This window comes from Camelus dromedarius, chromosome 30 (assembly GCF_036321535.1).
Source record: "Camelus dromedarius isolate mCamDro1 chromosome 30, mCamDro1.pat, whole genome shotgun sequence".
Classification (NCBI taxonomy): Eukaryota; Metazoa; Chordata; class Mammalia; order Artiodactyla; family Camelidae; genus Camelus; species Camelus dromedarius.
The window spans coordinates 19,148,560-19,168,099 of record NC_087465.1 but is presented as its reverse complement, the minus strand read 5'-3'; the positions used below and the strand labels follow the sequence as shown (position 1 = coordinate 19,168,099).

Sequence of the window (19,540 nt, the reverse complement as noted above, 5' to 3'; positions counted from 1 at the left end):
GCTGAGTGCTTTTTGTACATTAACTCATTTCATGCTTAAAACAACTCTCTGAGTCAGGCAATGTGGTATCTTTTCACAAAGGCTATAACTAGGAATCAGAGAAGTTAAGTAACTTGCCCTAAATCACACAATTCTTAAAGGGTAGGGAGCCAGAATTGGATTCCAGGACTTTCTGCTTCTTATGCCCAAATATTTAAATCATCACACTAAATCTTAGAAAGATTAAACTAGTTTGAAATTAAACATAACCTCCATGGGGAAATGTTCGGTAGGTTATCGGCAATAAAGTGTTGAAGCCTTGAGAAGAAGAAGCCTTGAGATCTGACAGATCTGGGGGAAAGGTGAAACTCCAGACACATCCTGTGTTTTACAGAACTAGACAGAATCCATCCCAGTTAAGGAAAATACGAATATTCAATGAAGGCACTAGTTTAAATTTCTGATAAGGGGAGAATTGACACTAAAGGATGGTTTAGCAGAAAGAAGGGTAAATGTATAAAGTTAAGGTACATTTGTTCTCCCCAGTGGTTCTCAACTAGGTGTGGTGCCATAACTTTAGAGGACACCTGGAAAGGCAGAGGGTGCTTGGGGTAGACCAGCGGGTGTTATGGGCATTTTGTGGAAATGATCTTAGGACACTGAGTCCTACAATGCGTGCCACGGCCTAGAGCCATGAAAAGTTCTCTCGCCTGAAATGTCAGCACATCCCCCATGTGAGAAACATGAGTCGACTCTCTCTGGCAAATGTCCACAGTCCGCAAAACTGAAGAAATACGGGCACTAGAATAGGGTGCTGGTGGCACAAGTTTGATGAACAGTCAGATGAACGCGTGCTCCAGTCCGTCCTCTGACCTTCAGGTAAGGCTTGAGACCATAACCTAGACCCTAAGACTCGGTTTCCTCATCTAAATAATGCAGAAAACAATATTCATACACATCATCTAGAGTGTTTCTGAGAATTATGGAACTCTTAAGAGCACAGGGAGAGTCATATAAATGTACACTATTGTTAGAAGTGGAAAAGGGGGATGAAAGGGGAACTCTAGCAGGGAGACTAAAACAAGCAAGATGGAAATTCAAATAGAAAAGGAAGTCTAGAGCAGCAATGTGCAACAAAAAATCGGGGTCAAAAAATGCCAACACATGTAATTTTTAAATATTCCCTAGCCACATTTAAAAAGGCAAGAAACAGGGAAAATTTTTATTAATGTATGGTATTTAAGTAACCAACTATATCCAAAAATGTTATTTCAACATGTAATCAATATAAAAAAATCAGAGGCATTTTCCTTTGTTTCAGTAGCAAGTTCCTTCAATCTGACTTGTGTTTTACTTACAGCACATGTCAATTCAGACTAGTCACATTTCAAGTGTTCAACAGCCACGTGTAGCCACTGCTATGTATTGATGCACAGGGCTAGAGCATCAGCGAGTCCGACCTTTCATGGATTACTAGCTTTCAGTAATTCTTGATTCTTACTGGCTAACATTTCAGTGCATGGAGGGTGGTTTCAGAAAAATCTCAATTATTGTATTTAGGGACTTTAAACTCAGGATCTTTATACAAGGTGAGAAGAGGCAGTGTTGTAGAACGATTGATCAGTCATGACTGGACTCAGTCAGATGGGGAGGTTCCCACTCCAGCTCTGCGGCATCCTGTCCTTGAACAAGTTAGCTAGTCAAAAACCTGTTTTCTTATTTGCAGAACAGAGATAATGGTAGTAGCTCCCCTAAATATTGCTCGGAGGATCATACACGTAGCTTTAGCCCAGTGCCTACAGGGATTTCTCCAAATGTGGACTGTAGATATTTGTTATTTGGGTTTGGGAAATTGGACAGGAGTCACCAAAATTCTAGTTATCCTTTAAATATACACCCAAGTCTTTTTTAGAGCTGTATTACTTTTACAGCTTTTGTTAATGAGCACACTGTATTCTTTCAAAGCTGAGTGCTTCTTGTCACAGTTTAAGTGCAATGATTTGTCCTTGTTTTTAGATATATCTTAACTTCTGAAAGACTGCCTGGCACACGGTAGGTCCTCAGAAAGTTTATTAAATGAGTTTCTGGCTGCAGAATTCCTGAGTAATAGTTATAAGCACCCGTTAAAAGTACAATCATTAGTCCATGACGGTAATTTCAATTTTATTCTAACATTTAAATTATAAAGTTTACGTAGCTATTTTTTAATGAGAATAGTCTCTGCCAGAAATTTAAGATTCTTGAGTTGATACAAAGTTCACATAGTGCTGGGCAAGCTTAAATGATTGGTAGTATATCTGCCACAGACATAGCTCTACGTATAAATTAACAAAATATAATCTCAATGTGATGCTTCAAGGCTACCCCAGAATTTATTCAATTCAAGATCGTTAAAAATTCATCACTAGTTTCCTTTTATAAAGTTAAAAAAAAAAAAAAGCATACAACACTGGTATAGCACAAACAGATTTATTTACTAACCAAAGGGAGAATCCTGATTAATTCAACACTTTGAAACAGTTGAAGTAAAATGTTTGTGATAAAGATAATTGAACACAGTAATGAAAAAAAAAAGCAGTATGGAGATTTGCTCATTGAACTGAGCGTGTTCATCCTCGCAGCTAATTCCTGTCCAAAATGATGCTGGAATTTTTACTCTACTTTTTCATAGACCCGAGTAGAAGTGACATTGTTCATGACGCACTCCTGGGAGGAAGAATGATATTAAAGAGTCAGGATAGTCTTGCATCACAGAACAATGGTGGTAGTTAAATGTTAGGATCAGAACCCTACAAAACCTTGTCATCTACTTCACAGACGGAGAAAATGCACTTTAGGATTGTTGGGTTTGAAAAGCTAGGACCTGCTCTTTTGCTTAGGACGTTCCTATGTTTTGCTGAAAACTAAATATTGATTTGCAGTATCTAAACTATTCGTTTAATCTTGGCAGATACTAGTCATCATTTTAAAGAAACGGAAAAATGTATGCCCAAGATTATATAGTTATTTTTTCATAAACTGAAGGTTTGAGGCAACCCTGCCTTTAACAAATCTATTGGTGCCATTTTTCCAACAGCATTTGCTCACTTCTTGTCTCCGTGTCACATTTTGATAATTCTCACAATACTTCAACATTTTCATTATTATCATATTGGTATGGTGATCTGTGCTTAGTGATCATTCCTACTACTATTGTAATTTGGGGGCAGTTTTTAGCAATAAAGTTTTTTTTTTTTTTTTTGGTGGGGGGAGGTAATTGAGTTTGTTTGTTTGTTTGTTTATTTAATGGAGGTACTGGGGATTGAACCCAGGGTCTCATGCATGCTACATATGCACTCTACCCTGAGCTATACCCTCCCCTCAATAAAGTATTTTTTAAGTTAAAGTATGTACATTGCTTTTTCAGACATAATGCTATTACACTGATAGTGTAAACATGACTTTTATATGCACTGGGAAACCAAAAACATTTACATGACTCACTTTATTGCGATACTTGGTTTATTGCCATGGTCTGGAGTCGAACCTGCAGCATCTCTAGGGTGTGCCTGTACTGTCATGTAGCAGCAGAGCACGGGCTAAGCCCAGCTTCCATTACATCCTCCGCTGCATCATCTCACTTCTCTATCACCACAAAGGGCTTTCTTAGTTATTAGTGTTCTTGTATTTATCTCGTTATTTTGCATTTTTTTTCTTCATAAAACCTAGTTCTCCTATTCATGATCAGTGATACAGAACAGTTACATGAACTACAAACTTCAAGCGAGAAGCCCAGGGGAGGGTATAGCTCAGTGGTAGAGTGTGTGGTTCAGCATGCACAAGGTCCTGGGTTCAATCCCCAGTACCTCCAGTAAATTAAATATTTAAATAAATAATCCTAATGACCTCCTCCCATCCAAACCCTTGACAAAGACGCCCAGGGACAAAGGAGAAGCCCAATAAGACACAAGAGGTTAGGCACTTACCACCACTAATTTCCCATTTTCCAACCGTCTTGTTATTGTGCTCTCTTTCCCATCCCATTCCTGATGTTGAACCAATGCACCGTCAGTAAAGTTGCAGACAGTCTGCCAAAATAAAGTGTACTTCTGAATGTTCCAAAGTACATTACAAGAGAGTTTCCGTGACTCATAACCTCCTCTTCCCTTCTGAGTCTACTTCATTAACCGATACCGATTTAGTCAAAATATAATTTATGCTTTCCAATCTAGATGCACATAAGAGATGGTCATTCTCTCTCATGTCCCCTAAACTATTTTTACAAAATAGATTAAGTTGTGAAACTGGTACTTTCAACTAATTTGTCGAAACTCAATTCATAAAATAATTTCAGCCTTTTTCATTAAATTTTTGCCTATAAACCGAATGTTATTAATACAATCTGCCATTGTAGAAGCTTCCATGATTTTATAAGATAAGTTATGACTGACCTGAGTTTTTCTGCCATCAGCTGTAGTCTCTTCGAACTTCTCTCCCAGGCTGCAGGAAAACTGTGTTGTTTTCAAAGTGCTCTCAGTTTTTATGCTGAGGTTTTTGCCATCAAAAGTGATGATACAATCTGGCTTGGCCATTGCACCCATTTTTCGCAGAGCCATTCCCACTCCTGTAGAATGTCAGATCACGTTAAACAACACTGAGACTGAAGTTATCATTTACATAAAAGCAGTAACTCCACTGCAATCACCATGCTGCACACATTTTCACTTATTCACTTATGAGTAACAACTGTGAACACACATCCAGGACTCACCATGCGCCAGCGCTTGACATATATTCATAGAAGCCTTGCAACGACCCTGTGAGAGGTGGAGAGCACTGTCCCCGTTCTACAGATGAGAAGGTGAGGCACTGAAGTACCTTACCCAAGCTTATTTGCTAGGAAGGGATGGGGCTGGAATCCAACACTGCATGTGGTCTGGCTCCAAATCTCAGCTCTTGGCCACCATGTTATGCTGGCCTTCAAAAAGTTAGGGAAGATAGCTGGACTTCCACAATTTCCTCAGTTCTGCCAACTATCATATTGTATGACTCCAGGTAGAGAAATGGCCCTTGATAAATATTTGATTAACAGAGTACACAAAATCAAACTCAGTCCTGAGACATTCAAACTGCACAAAGTTTTAAGAGTTAATTGCACAGTAAACTGACTATATTTCAATAAATATATATATACAAAAAAGTTAATTGCACAATCATGATGCTAACAAAGAGGAAAAATCTTACTCTCAAAAATAGTAACTATTTCAAAGCTGTGTGCCTCAAATACTAAACTGATACCATATTTAATTTATAACCTGGGTATTTCCCCTTAATATTAACATTGGGAAGGAAACAGCTTGACGCCAAATCCTGGTTTCACAGATGAGGAGACTACAATGTAAGCAGAATAACTGGCCTGATGATGAACACTCAGCCAGGCTTGAAATGTCCCCCTGGAGCCTTCTAGTCTGCCAGCTTGGGGCTGGTGCCTTGTTTTGTTAGTTGAGCCATTATTTATTCTCACTTTGGCCAAATAAAGGACTCTGCTCTTCCCACACCTTGATTGCTCTCTAATGAATTGAGCCTTGACAACCTTCTTGTCCACAGAACTCTGGAAACAAGCCATCTGATAAACACATTCACTTTCAGTGGGCAAAGAAACAGCCTTCTCTGTTCGGTCCTCACACAGGTAAACACAATATAAATGCTGGATTTCTTCAATACGAGTGCAGTAGGTAACTTTTTCCAGAGTCACTTTGATCCAGGTTTACAGTGGGAAAAAAACCCATTGCCTTCTTGTTTTACTCACAAGGATCATAAATATAGACTCAAGATTCACTACACGGCCAGCCTTAACCAGTCACTGTCGTGCATAAAGGCCAGTGACGGAGTGTTTCTGAAATACTTCAGGGCTTAGGTCTTTGTAGTGACTTCTGCACCAGAAAGCAGTCATGTTAACATTTGGGGGAGAGCAGTTTCTAAAGCATCCCCAGTTCTAGCAGGTGTCTAAGATATGATCTTTGCTGTCTACACCATCCTAGGGGCCTGTGACAAAGATTCACTTTTGTTTGCTAATCTACCCAATGTCTCAACCAGCATGCAATCGTTATCACTGGCTTAGGAAGAAGATAACAGAAAATCAAGCACTACTTGAGTACAGGAACTTGAATCTTCCTACAGAGACTCCCCTGAAGGCTTGTGAAAAGTCAAGTGTCTTGGGCAGGGCCACACCCATCTTGGATGCTGCTGGAAAGCAGCCTAAGGAGGGTCCGGCATCGCTGACTGCGGTTTCCCAACAAAGCCCACTAACTGCCTCTTTGCCCCTCACCCTTAAGATGCTGAGGCCAGGGCTGCAGCGCACGGCCAACCCGGGGACAGACGACCTCACCGCGATCTTCCCACAGGCCACCCGCTCACCGCGACGCCCAGCCCGGCAGTGCCGGCAGAGGGTCTGCGCTGCCAGCTCCAGGCCTGTGAGCGCCGCTCTGGAGCTTGGAAGCGAGGATGCATAGACGCTCCACCGGGGGCTGCGCCAACCCAAACCGCCCCGTTCACCCAGCAAGGGAGGGCGGAGGACCTGGGGATGAGGGAGATGCAGCCGAAAGCGGAATGAAAGCTGAAGCTGTAGCTCCATTCAGACGCTCAAGGATTTCTCCTGGACACCGCGCCCCGGTGGAGAGGGAGGGGGCCACATGCGCCATCCAGGAACTAAAGATGCGGCAGAAAGGGCAAGGGGGAGTGGGTGCGGCCACGATAGAGCCAGTGCGAGAGAGGATGGTGACAGAAGTAGGGAGGTGAAGTGGTGGGAAAGAGAAAAACAGGGAAAGTGAAGAGGGGTCGAAAGAAGTGAAGCTTGAGGTGGGGGGGAGGTGAGCGCGCTAAAGGGCACAAGCAGTGCGGGGTACCGCGTGGACCCGGGGAAGGCAGCAGAGAGCTGGGTGGATCACGAAGCAGATGGTCCCGGGAATTCTGGGGCGGGCAGGAGGCGCCCGGCTGCCGCTCGCCTGCCTGCTGGGAGGTGGAAGAGGGGTGAAGGGGTCGGCTTAGGTGCGCGCATGCCGGGCCGCTGAGCCCAGCGCGCCGAAGGGGACCTACAGACAGACCGATACACACGTGCCACGTTGCAGCGCCGCATGGTGGGGAACCTCACCTACTTCCTTCATGTATTCATCAAAGCCTTTGCTCTCCACTAAGCGCCATCTTCCTACCAGCTGCTGAATGGTGGCCATGGTGGGCGCCGGCGGGCGTGCGGAGGGAGGAGAAGAGGGTCGGGCGCCGGGAGTCTGGCGTGCGGCCGCTCGGCCCACCGCGGCTGTTTATAAAGGCGGCGCGCGCGCGGGGGGCGGCGCCCGGCGGCCAATGAGAAGCGCGCCTCGCCCGCCGAGCCCCGCCCCCCCGCGCCCCCGGGCCTCGCTCCCGGGGTCCGGATGTGCGAACCCGCCCCACCTGCCCCAGATGCTAGGGCTCCTCCGGAGCCTCCTGCAAGCTGGGACTCGCGCGTCGCGCCCCACGCCGCCCCGGGCGCCAGCCCTGCAAGTTCCCGTGCCTCCTCACACCCAGGAAGCCAAGGGGCTACGGGCTGGCCTGGCCCGCTCTCCCGGGCCCGCCGATCCGTCGCCCCTCTTCCGTTCAAAACACCCCCAACGAATCAGCTAGCCTTCGCTGGGCTCCCATGGCAGGAATGGATTGCTCAAGAGTCTGGTCTTGACAGATTATTGATAACTTCTTTGTCTCCCTTGTCTTGGCTCATGGTCATCGGACAAACCCGCATCCCACACCCTCGGGGGGAGAACCTGTTCTCCCCACCCTCAAACCACCCCCGGCACAACTGGCACCTCAAGGATGGGTATATACCTGAGTTGAGATAGATCCTTTAATCAGAAGGTGTTGGGTAGGTGGAGGTGTCCCAGAAAGTTTGATTTCCAAACTCAAACTAGGTAGAAGGTGTCAGGTTATGTGACTGCCATTGCTATTAAATGTTCTTGTTCAAGTATGTTTTATTATTTGTATTTTCAGCTGAGTGAGCCCTTTCAGTGTCCCCTCTGACTCCTAAGTCTTTAGACATCATTGCATTTCCTCTTCGCCTTTAATCACGACAGTACCCTGATTTTTTGTGTAGAATGTTGTAATTTTCAAAGTGCACTTGTCAAGGCATCTTGCTTTGTGCTCCTGGGTCCCTGTGGAAGTGAGGTGGGGTGAGGTGAGGAAGCTGCCACACAGAAAAGGTAGCTACCTTGGTGGAGATGGGGTCCATTTATTGAGTGCCAACTTGTGCTGGATGCTCTACCTCCTGGCCACTTTATACCCATTAACTCTGATCGCCACTACATTTTTGATAAGGAGTCTTATCCCAATTTTTTTTTTTTTAAGAGAAACCAGGCAGGGAAAGTTTGCAGAGCCAGAATGCCTGCCCAGGTCTTTCTTACTCAAGACCTTGTGAAATAGGACCACACATGGCTGCCTCTAGCTCTCCGTCCTCTTCATGAGATGAAGACTAGAGGCGACAGTCCCCTGAATTATACCAAGAGACTTATACCTTCCTTAACAAACTGAAATCTCAGGTTGGTCTGTCGTCTTCCCGCTTGCCTCAGGATGTTCACTCCCCTGCACTGTATCCCTTTCAAGTTCCTGCCTGATTTTAGGATCAGCCCAGTTTTCCTTGTGGTACCATTTTAATACTGAGTGACTCAAGCCATATAGTTGTGCCACTAATGACCTGCATATCCCACATCTGAGGCTCTCCTGCTTAGAAAATGGTCATGTCCTGAGGGCAGCTGAGACCATCATTTGCTCATCAACGTTAAGTGCTGGCTTCCAGACAATTAGGGCAGCCCGCTGCTTGTGCCTCCTGGAGCAGCATCTCCTGTGTGTTCAGATTTATGTTCTTAATGTGCTAGTTCAACATGTTTTGTCAATTTTTGTATAGAATACGGTAATAATAGCCAGGACTCAGTACTGGAATACTAATTTTTAGATTATCATAATCAACCATGCTACCGAAATATTAAGAGGAAAATGGCACTATAGTACTAAATACTTAGGTACTTAAGAAATAGTTTTTAAACCAGAGGCATTGTCTAAAACTTAACTTTCAAACACACTCTTTGATGTGAGGAGTGTGTGGATGAAAAGTATCTCCTGCAGTGAACAGAGGATGTTACAGCCATCAAGCCATCAGCCACTGCAGCCGCTCTGATGTGTGACCAGAGGGGGTTCAGGATGGAGAAAAAACAGGATACTGGCCCTAGATAATGCATATCAAAGGAATAATTTCAGTGAGCCCTGACTCTTGCATCTTCCCATACAAAGAAAAGCACTAAAATCATTAACTTGAGATGTCTGGTTTTTGTGTTTAGCAGTAGTCTTTTGATGTTCAACTACATGGTTGTTTTTTTTTTCCCCCTGCAAAAACTCCTCTATATCCCGGCTCCTCCCTTACCTCTTTGGAACAGACCCTCGGAATTCTCTGAGAGGCTGTATCCCAGGCTTAAGTCCTCAGAAATTCTGCTGAGTGAAGCATAATTCTCAACTTTTAGGTTGTGCATTTTTTCAGTCAACAGGATGGTCGAGTATATCTTTACTGCATAAAGGGAGAATTATCACTTGATTGAGATTAATTACATTACAATAGAGGGAACAAGGAACAATTGTTTTATCTTAGCCTTTCCTTACAAGCGTACAGAATGGTGCTGGTCATTAGTTTTAGAGAAAGCACAGAAACTCACATCAAGTGTTCTTTCATGCTAGAGATCAATAACACATTCTTCTTGTGGATGAAAATGGTTAAAGGACCCACAATTACTAGCAAATCTTCCCCCAATGGCTCTAGGTGACAACTAGTTGTAAGACAGATGCAACTCTAACTCTTTTCTTAATATCTCTGAACTTCAGGTTTCCCAGCTATGGCATTAAGAGGGTAAAAATCAGACTAAATGATTTCTTAAGTCCCTTTCAGCTTACAAAGTTCTCCTGCAGTAGTTCATGGCCCTGGAAAAATTATGCTCAAAATTACTCTATTTCCACCTAGTGGTAAAATGGAATATTTCTCACAGGTTTTCTTTCAGAAGTGTTAGTAGCTTGTCAGCTTCCCGTTCAATCGCACACAAAGCCTTGGTGTATAGTGTGTAATTTTACTGAGCGACAAGTCTCCAGATGCAGTTCATGTAGATACATGTAGATAAATGTGCATTCCATATAGTTAAGTATAGTGTAGCATCATTTCCTAGGACAGCAAGCATTGGTGGGTGGCCTAGGATCACATGGCTGGTAGAAAAAGAGAGAGTAGCACATTAAATTCGTCATCACAGAGATTACCCAAAGCCATCTGTGTTCAAACAATTGCATTATCTCTGTCCAGATTAACCAAAAAAGGGGGAGAAACAACAAGGTGTGAGCACTATAAAGTGCTACTTCTCAAATCACCCAGGGATCTTGTTAAAATACAGATTCGAATTTGGTAGATCCAGTGTACAAGATCATGCATTTCTAACAAACATGCAGGTGATGCCAATGCTTGGGTCTGGGGACCGTGCTTTGAGTAGCAAGGTGGTAAGTTGTGCATCAGTCTGCACAAGGCTTTGCCACGCCCGAACTTTCACTTCAGTGAATAAGTATTTTCTCCCCGCAAAAATATATAGAAAGGATGGGAAATCAGACAAGCTCACTCCCAAATTATGTTATGCAACATTAGGACTTTTTTCTCATTATCTTGAGGCAGCTATTTTTCTGTCTGCTCATTAAAAATCATGATAGGAGGCTTCAAATGGAGCAGGGAGGGTAAATTATAGGTTTATTTAAACCTAGTCTGTCCCTTACATTTTACAACCAGTTTTTATATTGATGTATAATCAATTTACAGTGTTGTATTAATTTCTGGTGTGCAGCGGAATGATTCAGTTACACATAGATATATTCCTTTTCATATTCTTTTTCATCATAGGCTATTACAAGATATTGAATTTGGTTCCCTGTGCTATACAGTAGAACCTTATTATTTATCTCTTTTATATATAGTAGTTAGCATCTGCAAATCCCAAACTCCCAATTTATTCCTCTCCACCCCCTTTCTCCCCTGGTCACCATAAGTTTGTTTTCTGTGTCTGTGAGTCTGTCTCTGTTTTGTAAATAAGTTCATTTGTGTCCTTTTTTTTTAGACTCCACATATAAGTGGTATCATATGGTATTTGCCTTTCTTTGACTTACTTCACTTAGAATGACAAACTCCAGGTCCATCCATGTTGCTGCAAATGGCGTTATTTCAGTCTTTTTTATGGCTGAGTAGTATTCCATTATATATATTAAAAATATCTTATTTATCCAATCATCTGTTAATGGACATTTAGGTTGCTTTTGTGTCTTGACTATTGTAAATAGTGCTGGTATGAACATTGGGGTGCATGTGTCTTTCTTAATTAGAGCTTCCTCTGGGTATATGCCTGGGAGAGGGATTGCTGGATCATAGGGTAAGTCTATTTTTAGTTTTTTTAAGGAATCTCCATACTGTTTTCCATAATGGTTGCACCAAACTACATTCCCACCAACAGTGTAGGAGGGTTCCCTTTTCTCCACAATCTCTCCAGCATTTATCATTTATGGACTTTAATGATGGCCATTCTGACCGGTGTGAGATACCTTACTGTAGTTTTGACAAGTTTTTTTACTCTGACTCCTTCTAGCTTGTCTTGCTCTAGACGTGCTTTGCATATCCAGCTTAAAGTCAGGTAATCCTTAAGGAAATCCCACTTTGAATCAGCTCCAAAAGAAAATCCAAGTAAGTAGACAGAGCACGGATCTGCTTCTTGTCAGGTATCTAATGCAGTAAAATATTCCAGATAAGAACAAGGTCAGGGAGCCACAAAGCTCAAGGCACACCCTGAACACTAAGTTCTAAATCCTTCAATGAATCCCACCACAAGGAACTGACAATAACCAGCATCCATCAATGGAAGGTTGTTTTGTTTTGGGTAATACGATTATTTTTCATTAAAGGACTTATAAAAATGGAGTTATTTTATGAACTTTGTCCTTTTCCTTAAAGCAGTTTGATTCTTACACAACATGACTGCCATCGCTAACCATTAAAATGTTTCAGGTGCCTAAACAACCCTCTGTAACTATGCGCTTGCTAAACTAACTGGCCCAGAGGGTAGCCAGAGGGCAAATGAGACATCGCAAAAGTTGCAACAATAAAAAGTGATCAGTTTCAAAATAAGACAGACGGCATGATGGCTCATCTCAGTGGAAGATCCATCCATTTCCTTACTTACGCAGGTCTTCTTCTTGTCCACTCTTATGTATTATTGGGCATCACTTTTGTCATTAGCTCTTGGCAACAGATTGCAGAAAGCTGTAGTTTTGCCTAACCCTTTCATGCTTCACATGGGCAGTGCTCAAAGTGTCCCAAGTCTAAAAACACAAGACCTACAGGGGCATCTTGAAATAGAATGGGAGGATACTTGCAAAGCTACGCCAGTAAATACAAAATCACAGTGAAAACACTGAGCTTAACAAGCCACATGGCCTCAGAACAACTGTCTTAGCAACCCCAACCTCCTTAAGCCCATCTCCAAGCAAATTGCCACTCCTAATATGCATTATATTACAAGCAGTCTGTTCATGATATGAACAGTCCCCAACACACAGCCAAATGTATAAAGGGTATCTTTGCCCTCTAGAACTTGCAAAAACAAAAAAACCCCTCCAGGTCTCAGGTCAGATTTTTCCACTGGAAGAATTTCTTTTCTTGCAGATTCTACTTCCTGTTTTTCCATCCCATGTGCTATTCTGCAATTGATTAACACCATTTGATCATTTCTTTTCATTTATTTTTTTCCCCACCAGGATTAATGATTTTTCAAATCAAATATACAAAATATTTTGCTTCTGAGCTAGTCATCCTGATGGGTCGGGCCCATTGCTTCCTTTTGCCTGAATTAACTTTTAAGGAGAGCTATCAGAATTTAATAACCGACCTAAAACCAACTGAAGGAACTTTCCTATCTTTGGTCTGCTTAAGTTGGTGGTGGGAAGGGCTACTCTGTTCCTTCAGAGGCATTCACAGCACTGCAAAATCAGCAGCCAGGGCTTCTGTGCCCTCCTTTAAAGGAGCCAAGGGGCAGGATGGATACTTTCTGCTTATCCACTCATAGACACTCTAGGCACCTTTTGTTCACCTGCTCACTCCTTCCTTGACCAGACTTAAAGATATAAATTCAATAGCGTGTAGTGAAAGGTTTGTTTTACTCTCCCACACGTTCTCCCCATGCTGTCTTGACTCTTGTGTTCCTGAATTTCTCCTTTCACAGCAATAGTTTCTCAAGTAAGTGACTCACTGTTAATCATGGAAAACCAATTTGAATTCCATTCATTGTGACTGAACCACATTCTGTTTGTTTAGATTGGTTAAATGCTGTAATTTCATATAGCACCTGGGAGTTGAGTGGGTGTTACAATGGAGGGTAGCCATGATCTTGGTTTGGGTCTATTTGAGTAGATGAGATAAAGAATATCTGTGGCACAAATCTCAAATCTTGTCACCTGACAGCCTCAAAATATGTAGTTAATATCTTGGGACAAAGTTGGGGTTCCTAATGGTCTTTCTGCCCTGATAGGTTAGCAGACTGAACACGCTGTTTTTTCAATAGTGCAAGATACAGTGCCTATGGGTCCTGGTTAGCCTGGGACAGGTCTGGGTGATGCTGCTGTCCTGGTGTCATTATGAACAGTGCTCTCTTTCTCTCCACGTATCTCAGAGTGAACAATGGTGGATGAAGAGTTGTGAAGTTTCATTCTTACATGTCAGGCAGTTCCAAAGCCTAAGTTTCAAGGATGACATTATCATGGGACTCTAGTATCATCTAAAGTAAAACCTGAAGTTTGCCTCACAGGGGCAAGAAAGGCTGTGGGACATAGTCCGGTTTTCCCTTCTCATACAACATCACACCAATACATCATGCGTGGACTGCTCTGCTTACCCACAAACGAAAGGCGAACAGGGCTGTCCACACATGACAGAGTCCTCGGATTCAAGTCAACCTGCCTTTCCAGACCAGCTACCAATTATGTGGGACAGAATGCAGTCCTCCTCTTCTAGGAGTTTGTCACTTAAGCTTACACCAGCCAAGGAACTACAGGGTTTTTGTTTTTGTTTTTTCATTTAACCAATATTTGCTAAAATTTTTCTGTTTCAGTTCCATACATTCTGAAAACTCTCTGGTATTAATAGTCTTTGAAAATATCAGATAAATTCATTTTATCTTTATAACATTAAGTGAGTTTTCCAAGAACATACCACACAGTCTTTTTTTTTTTTTTTTTTTTTTTTGAGGGAGGAGGGTGGCTTCTGTAGTTCTAATGGTTTTCAATTGTTTCTGCAAACTGGATGTTTGATTGTTCATTTCTTTCAACAGGTCACCTCTTCGGCAAGAATAAGGTCAGTATACTGTCTGAATACATCCTATTTAAAATCAACGTGCCAAATGCCACAAATCCACCTGAAGGAAACCTTACTCTGATTAGAAAGATCTTGTCTGAGACATACTGGGTCAGAGGTCATGAAGCAATACACATCACTACCCGACTCCACCTGTGTTTTACAGTAAGTTCATCACTGTGAACCTGGGACTAAAATGACACTTGGCTGTCTCTAAGGTTGTGTTGCGTGCTGAGACACGCAACTTGCCTGATAAAATCTGCCAGTAGGCGAGTCACAACAGGGATTCTCCACCACCTCAGCCAGGCTGCATGAGGACCAGAAAATCCTGCTGTGTTCCCTTTCTTGTGTCATTGACATCATCTTTTGAGAGAAGAGACTCAGAGGCAAGGCTTAAAGATTTTACCACACATCCTCCGATACTTTTGTCTCTCAGTGGGAATGATACGTGGTTTTTAGGGGAAGAAGATGGCTCTGTTACGACTGTATTTTTACACTGTATAAAATATTATCACTTCTGCAGCTATATTATCAGTACATCATACAGAGTAACAGAAACTTCAGTCAGTCAAGAAAGACAGAAAGAGGTAAATAATGAAATCCTCTGAGAAGCCACAGACCCAAACCAGTGTTGCAACCAACCCATGAAACCGAAATAGATCCTGGAACTCCCTTCTCGTCTACTATTCTAGAGTAGGGCCAGTTTCTGAAGACAGGAAAAGATGTCATTACTCATGCCCCTTTGAATGTTACTTTATGTCACTCACTATATGAAAAATTTTTTTTTTCAAATTGACTAACTTTCCACTGTATTGTATTTTGGGTTTTGGTCGACATAATCATTTCTGAGACATATTTACAGAAACAGAAGTTTGGCTTCATTACGGAACAGAAAATCATAACTGCCTAATAATTCATTTGAAAGCAGGTGGGGATATAAGTCACAATTGGAAACAAAATAAAAATCACTTCAGAATTCAGCAAACCTTTCACTGATCACCTTCTGGTAACCATGAATAGAGACACTAAGTCTTGTGAAGAATGTGACGGGTTTCCTCTTGCTTTCATCTTTACTCAGCTGGTGGCAACTGTCCCTCATTTTGTAGGACAAGACTCCAGTTTCTTCTTCACTACTTACTGCCTTGGAGGCAAGGAGGAGAGATTCTCTTTGAAGGCTGCAAGTTTAACTTGCTTGTTCAGTTTCTCCTTACCATCAGCAAAAGGGAAAAATTATGGACACATGTCTATTACTTACAAAAAGAATATCATTCTCTCTTCTCCACATTCTCATCGAAAGTTCCAAAGACGAGTGAAAGTAATAGATCTGTTTTATTTTGCAAACATATTTCCGGGATTGTCTTTGGCATCCAGGATTATCTAAGGTAAATGACCATTTCTCAGAGCTTTTCTCTTAACTAAGTAAAGAGTAGTTTACAAGAATTTCTGAAATAAGATTATTGGGATTTATAAGGAACTTTCATAAAAGGATTTGATCTACTTAAAAGAAACAGGTCAGGAGTTTCAGGCACCTGCTGGCAGTTCAGTTAACACTGCCTTTTAGAGTGGTGCATTGCAGAAGTTCTGGCATCTTTAGTACTTCTATCCAAAGGCTATGATAACCATAAGATACCTTAGGGAGACGTCAGTGTTCATTTTTGCTGTAAATGACCACAGCACAGTGTCCAGGTTTAATATGCCTCCAACCTTCTGAATGGTATCCTTTGATACTGAGCTCTTCAGGCCAAAAAAATCAACAATATAAAGATGGTTTTGCAGTGGTTACTCACACATGAGATCATCACACTGGTGCCCTGCCATACATTATTTCTTTGTCTCAGTTCACAGCATATTTCAGAAAACAATTCCAGCTAGAGCGCTAACACTTGCAGTAATGACAGGAGTCCAGGAAGACAGCTGAGTCATCCCGGGTGGAATAAATAAAATCTCTGTGCTGGCTTGGACTGAGGAGATGCTTCCTCTGAGCGCCCAACCGCATTAACCAACATCAAAAATCAAGACTAAACTGAGATTAAACTGAAATGAAGACTAAACTGAGATTGTTAATTAGTACAACCGCTTCGGGAATCTGGGATTCTCTACTACAGCTGAACATTTACACCAAGAGACATACAAAAATGTTCGTGGTAATGTTGTATGTAATGGTCCCCAGAATGGAAAGAACTCAAATGTTCAAACAGGAGAATGGATTTGTTAGTGTGGTTTGTTCGTACAATGGAACAGTATTCAGCAGGGAAAATGAAAGATTTATGGCTACTTTTAACCACTTGGACGAATTCCATACATAATGTTGAATGAAAGAACCACACAGAGATTAAAAGCATGAATATTCTGCTTATTAAAAAATTCAAAAATAGGTAAACTAATCTATGATGTTAGAAGCCAAGACAATGATTCCTTTTGGGAAGGAGAGAAGGAGGAGCCAGTGGGTAGGGAGTGGGGGGCTTCAGGGTGCTGGCAAAGCTTTTTACCTGGAAGATGATTACATGGGGTCTTTCGTGTTGTGATAGTTCACCAAGCTGTACACATAGGATTTGTGCTTTCTTCTCTTCCTGGTGTTGGGCTTTAATTGCGAATGTTTACTGTTAAAAAGAAAATATGAACGTTAGTGAAAGAACTGGAGGGGGAGGGTATAGCTCAAGTGGTAGAGTGCATGCTCAGCGTGCATGAGGTCTTGGGTTCAATCCCCGCTACTTCCATTAAAGAAAAAATAATTAAATAGACCAAATTATGTCCCCTACAAAACAAAACAACAACCTAAAAGTAAATTTTAAAATAAAAATTAAAAACATTTTTTAAATAAAAATAAATTTAAAAAAGAAGTTGGAAATATCTTACATGTCTCAGGGGCAAAAACAGTAAGGGGTTCAATGAAATTCTACATCTGTTACTAATCCTGGCTTAGGAAAGAGTCCTCTTAGTATTTTAATTCATTACAGGGTATCTAACTTGAAAGTTTTTACTTCTTCAGGGTTAACCTGACAGCTGGGTGCAGCCTGAGTTGGCTGAGTTCAGCAATTAGGGAAATGGATTTTGAGGGGACCACACAATAACTTTTGATCTTCCACTTCACAAGGTCACACTAACAACCACGAGTGTGATAAGAAATATCTGAAGGCCCCTTTTGGAGACTACGTGGTGGGGTGGAAAAAGGGTGAAGTTTGGAGCCAGAGGGAAGAGAGTTTGAATTTCAGCTCTGCCATATATTAGTTGTATGATCTTGAGCAAGTCACTTCCTCTGTTTTCTCATCTTTTTGTGGGGCGGGGGGCGTGGTAATTAGGTTTACTTACTTATATATATGTATTTTTAATGGAGGTGCTGGAGATTGAACCCAGGACCTTGTACATGCTAAGCACACACTCTACCACTGAGCTATACCCTCCCCCCTGTTGTCTCACCTTTAAAGAAGGATCCTAATACCCATTTAAATGGGAACTATATCACATATATATGGATGGATACTACATATGTAAATATAGCACATGTTATCCAGTGAATGGGAACTATTATTATGAATAGAATTACCTAATCTATTTGCTAACCAAGTAAATACACTGAACCAATATAAAATATAAGTTTTATTTTGTTCTCAAGGTTTTTAACCTCATCTTAAAATGTTCCAAAAGCACAGGCTTAGACCCCAGCAAATAACTGGTCTACCTCAAACTGTCCATAGCTGACATTCTCTGTGGTCTCAAATACCTTCTTCAGGATCTATGTAACCGACATGCCCTGAAGACTTACTTAGTACTACAATCTGACTAAGGTCCCCCGAATGAAGACTGCAGACTCCTGCAATGACTTGCACTTGAACTTTTATCATTGGGTGCCTCTTAGGAAAAGGGTAAAGTGGAGAAGAGGGCAGGACATGAGCACTAGAGGGGCAGAAAGAGCATGACTATTAACAGAAGGAAGGGCAGGGAAGAAAAAATGTAATTCCTGCATATCAATCTAATCCACTGAAAGGAACGCATAGACTAGGAATTCAGTGTGTGGTATGTTACAGGTGAGCCTGGACATCAACTGTACAAGCAGCAATTTACAGTCTCAGCATTCGCATCTTAAAGCTCTAGTTTCTTATCTATAAAATGGACATAATTAGAGCTTTAAATTTTTTCTTTGGGGAAAAAATGGGTTAATTCTTTAATTGTTAAAAAAGTGGTATTTGTCTCTGTTTGTGGTTTGTTTTTTACATCTTCAAAAAAATGTATCGGTCTGAAACTAACTATGGGGGGGCGGAGATGTGGAATTATTACAGACCACTTTCCTTTCCATGAGCCTTAAGTATGTGGCAAATGATGTCATGAGTCTTAGGGGCTTTGAATTCCATTCACATCATGACCACAAATTTTCAAGATAAAACTTTAAGAGTTTATTCTGGTTCAGTAGCCAGAAAGGCGAAGAATTGTTCTTCCCTGACTCTGAAACTTCCTCCAAAAAATTTTTGACCTACAAGTTTTGGTTCTGACATAATTTAATTAAGCATGTATGAGACTGCAGCATTCCAGAGTCTGAAATTGATATAATTAAAGTAAAATGTGGACCTCTGATACCATTTTTTAATGTCACACTCCATCACCTCGGTTTAATATCAAATCACAAGAGATATGTTTTATCTGTTAATTGCATTTTACATGCCCTTCATCATTGGCCTCAAAGCAATTAAATCTGAGAAAAATTTACTGAAGCCAGAAGTAAGGTCCAAAATAATCAAGTTCACTGAAGTTGCTTTCACTCAATGATGCCTTTAGCAGATGGATTACCTTTGTTTCATTCTACTATAGCTATTTCATTGTCAAAAACAGATTAAAAACTGAGAGATCTACAGCAAGATTTTTATTTTCAGAGTATTTGTGGAAACCTAACAAAAGAAAGCTGCTTATTGCTCATACTGTATTATAGAAATTATTATGCTTTACAGAAAGCATAAATTATTAACAAACACTAAAAATGAAATGAATAATTTGTCAATTTTGTTTATCCTTCATCTATGAGTTTTGTGAACCACAAAGCATTCTTAGCAGTTTTTTTGCCTCAGATATTCTCTATAGACTGAGGGTTGATAGTTGATGCAAAGGACTTGAGAATCTGACTTCTAGTCAGTAAGAAATCTAACACATCATATTTTTGAA

General features: G+C 41.4%; 1 protein-coding gene and 1 non-coding gene across 2 annotated transcripts; one reads left to right on the top strand and one right to left on the bottom strand.

Annotated features, from left to right (window-relative positions):
• Positions 1-2,432: 2,432 nt before the first annotated feature.
• On the bottom strand, positions 2,433-7,267 carry FABP5 (fatty acid binding protein 5). Its single transcript, XM_010979389.3, has 4 exons — positions 7,109-7,267; positions 4,410-4,582; positions 3,945-4,046; positions 2,433-2,685 (listed from the first exon to the last, which is right to left on the bottom strand). The coding sequence occupies exons 1-4, from the start codon at positions 7,185-7,187 to the stop codon at positions 2,632-2,634; spliced, it is 408 nt and encodes a 135-aa protein (XP_010977691.1). The 5' UTR covers positions 7,188-7,267; the 3' UTR covers positions 2,433-2,631.
• Positions 3,756-3,829, top strand: TRNAL-CAG (transfer RNA leucine (anticodon CAG)). Its single transcript has one exon. It is a non-coding gene; the product is annotated as a tRNA-Leu (tRNA).
• Positions 7,268-19,540: the final 12,273 nt, after the last annotated feature.

Bases quoted from the DNA above. Each gene is read 5' to 3' on its own strand.
- FABP5 (XM_010979389.3), bottom strand. From the start codon at position 7,187: ATGGCCACCATTCAGCAGCTGGTAGGAAGATGGCGCTTAGTGGAGAGC. The intron at 4,583-7,108 runs GTGAGGTTCCCC...GACATTCTACAG, and splicing joins TGAATACATGAAGGAAGTAG to GAGTGGGAATGGCTCTGCGA. The intron at 2,686-3,944 runs GTAAGTGCCTAA...TCTTCCTCCCAG, and splicing joins AAAATGGGAAATTAGTGGTG to GAGTGCGTCATGAACAATGT.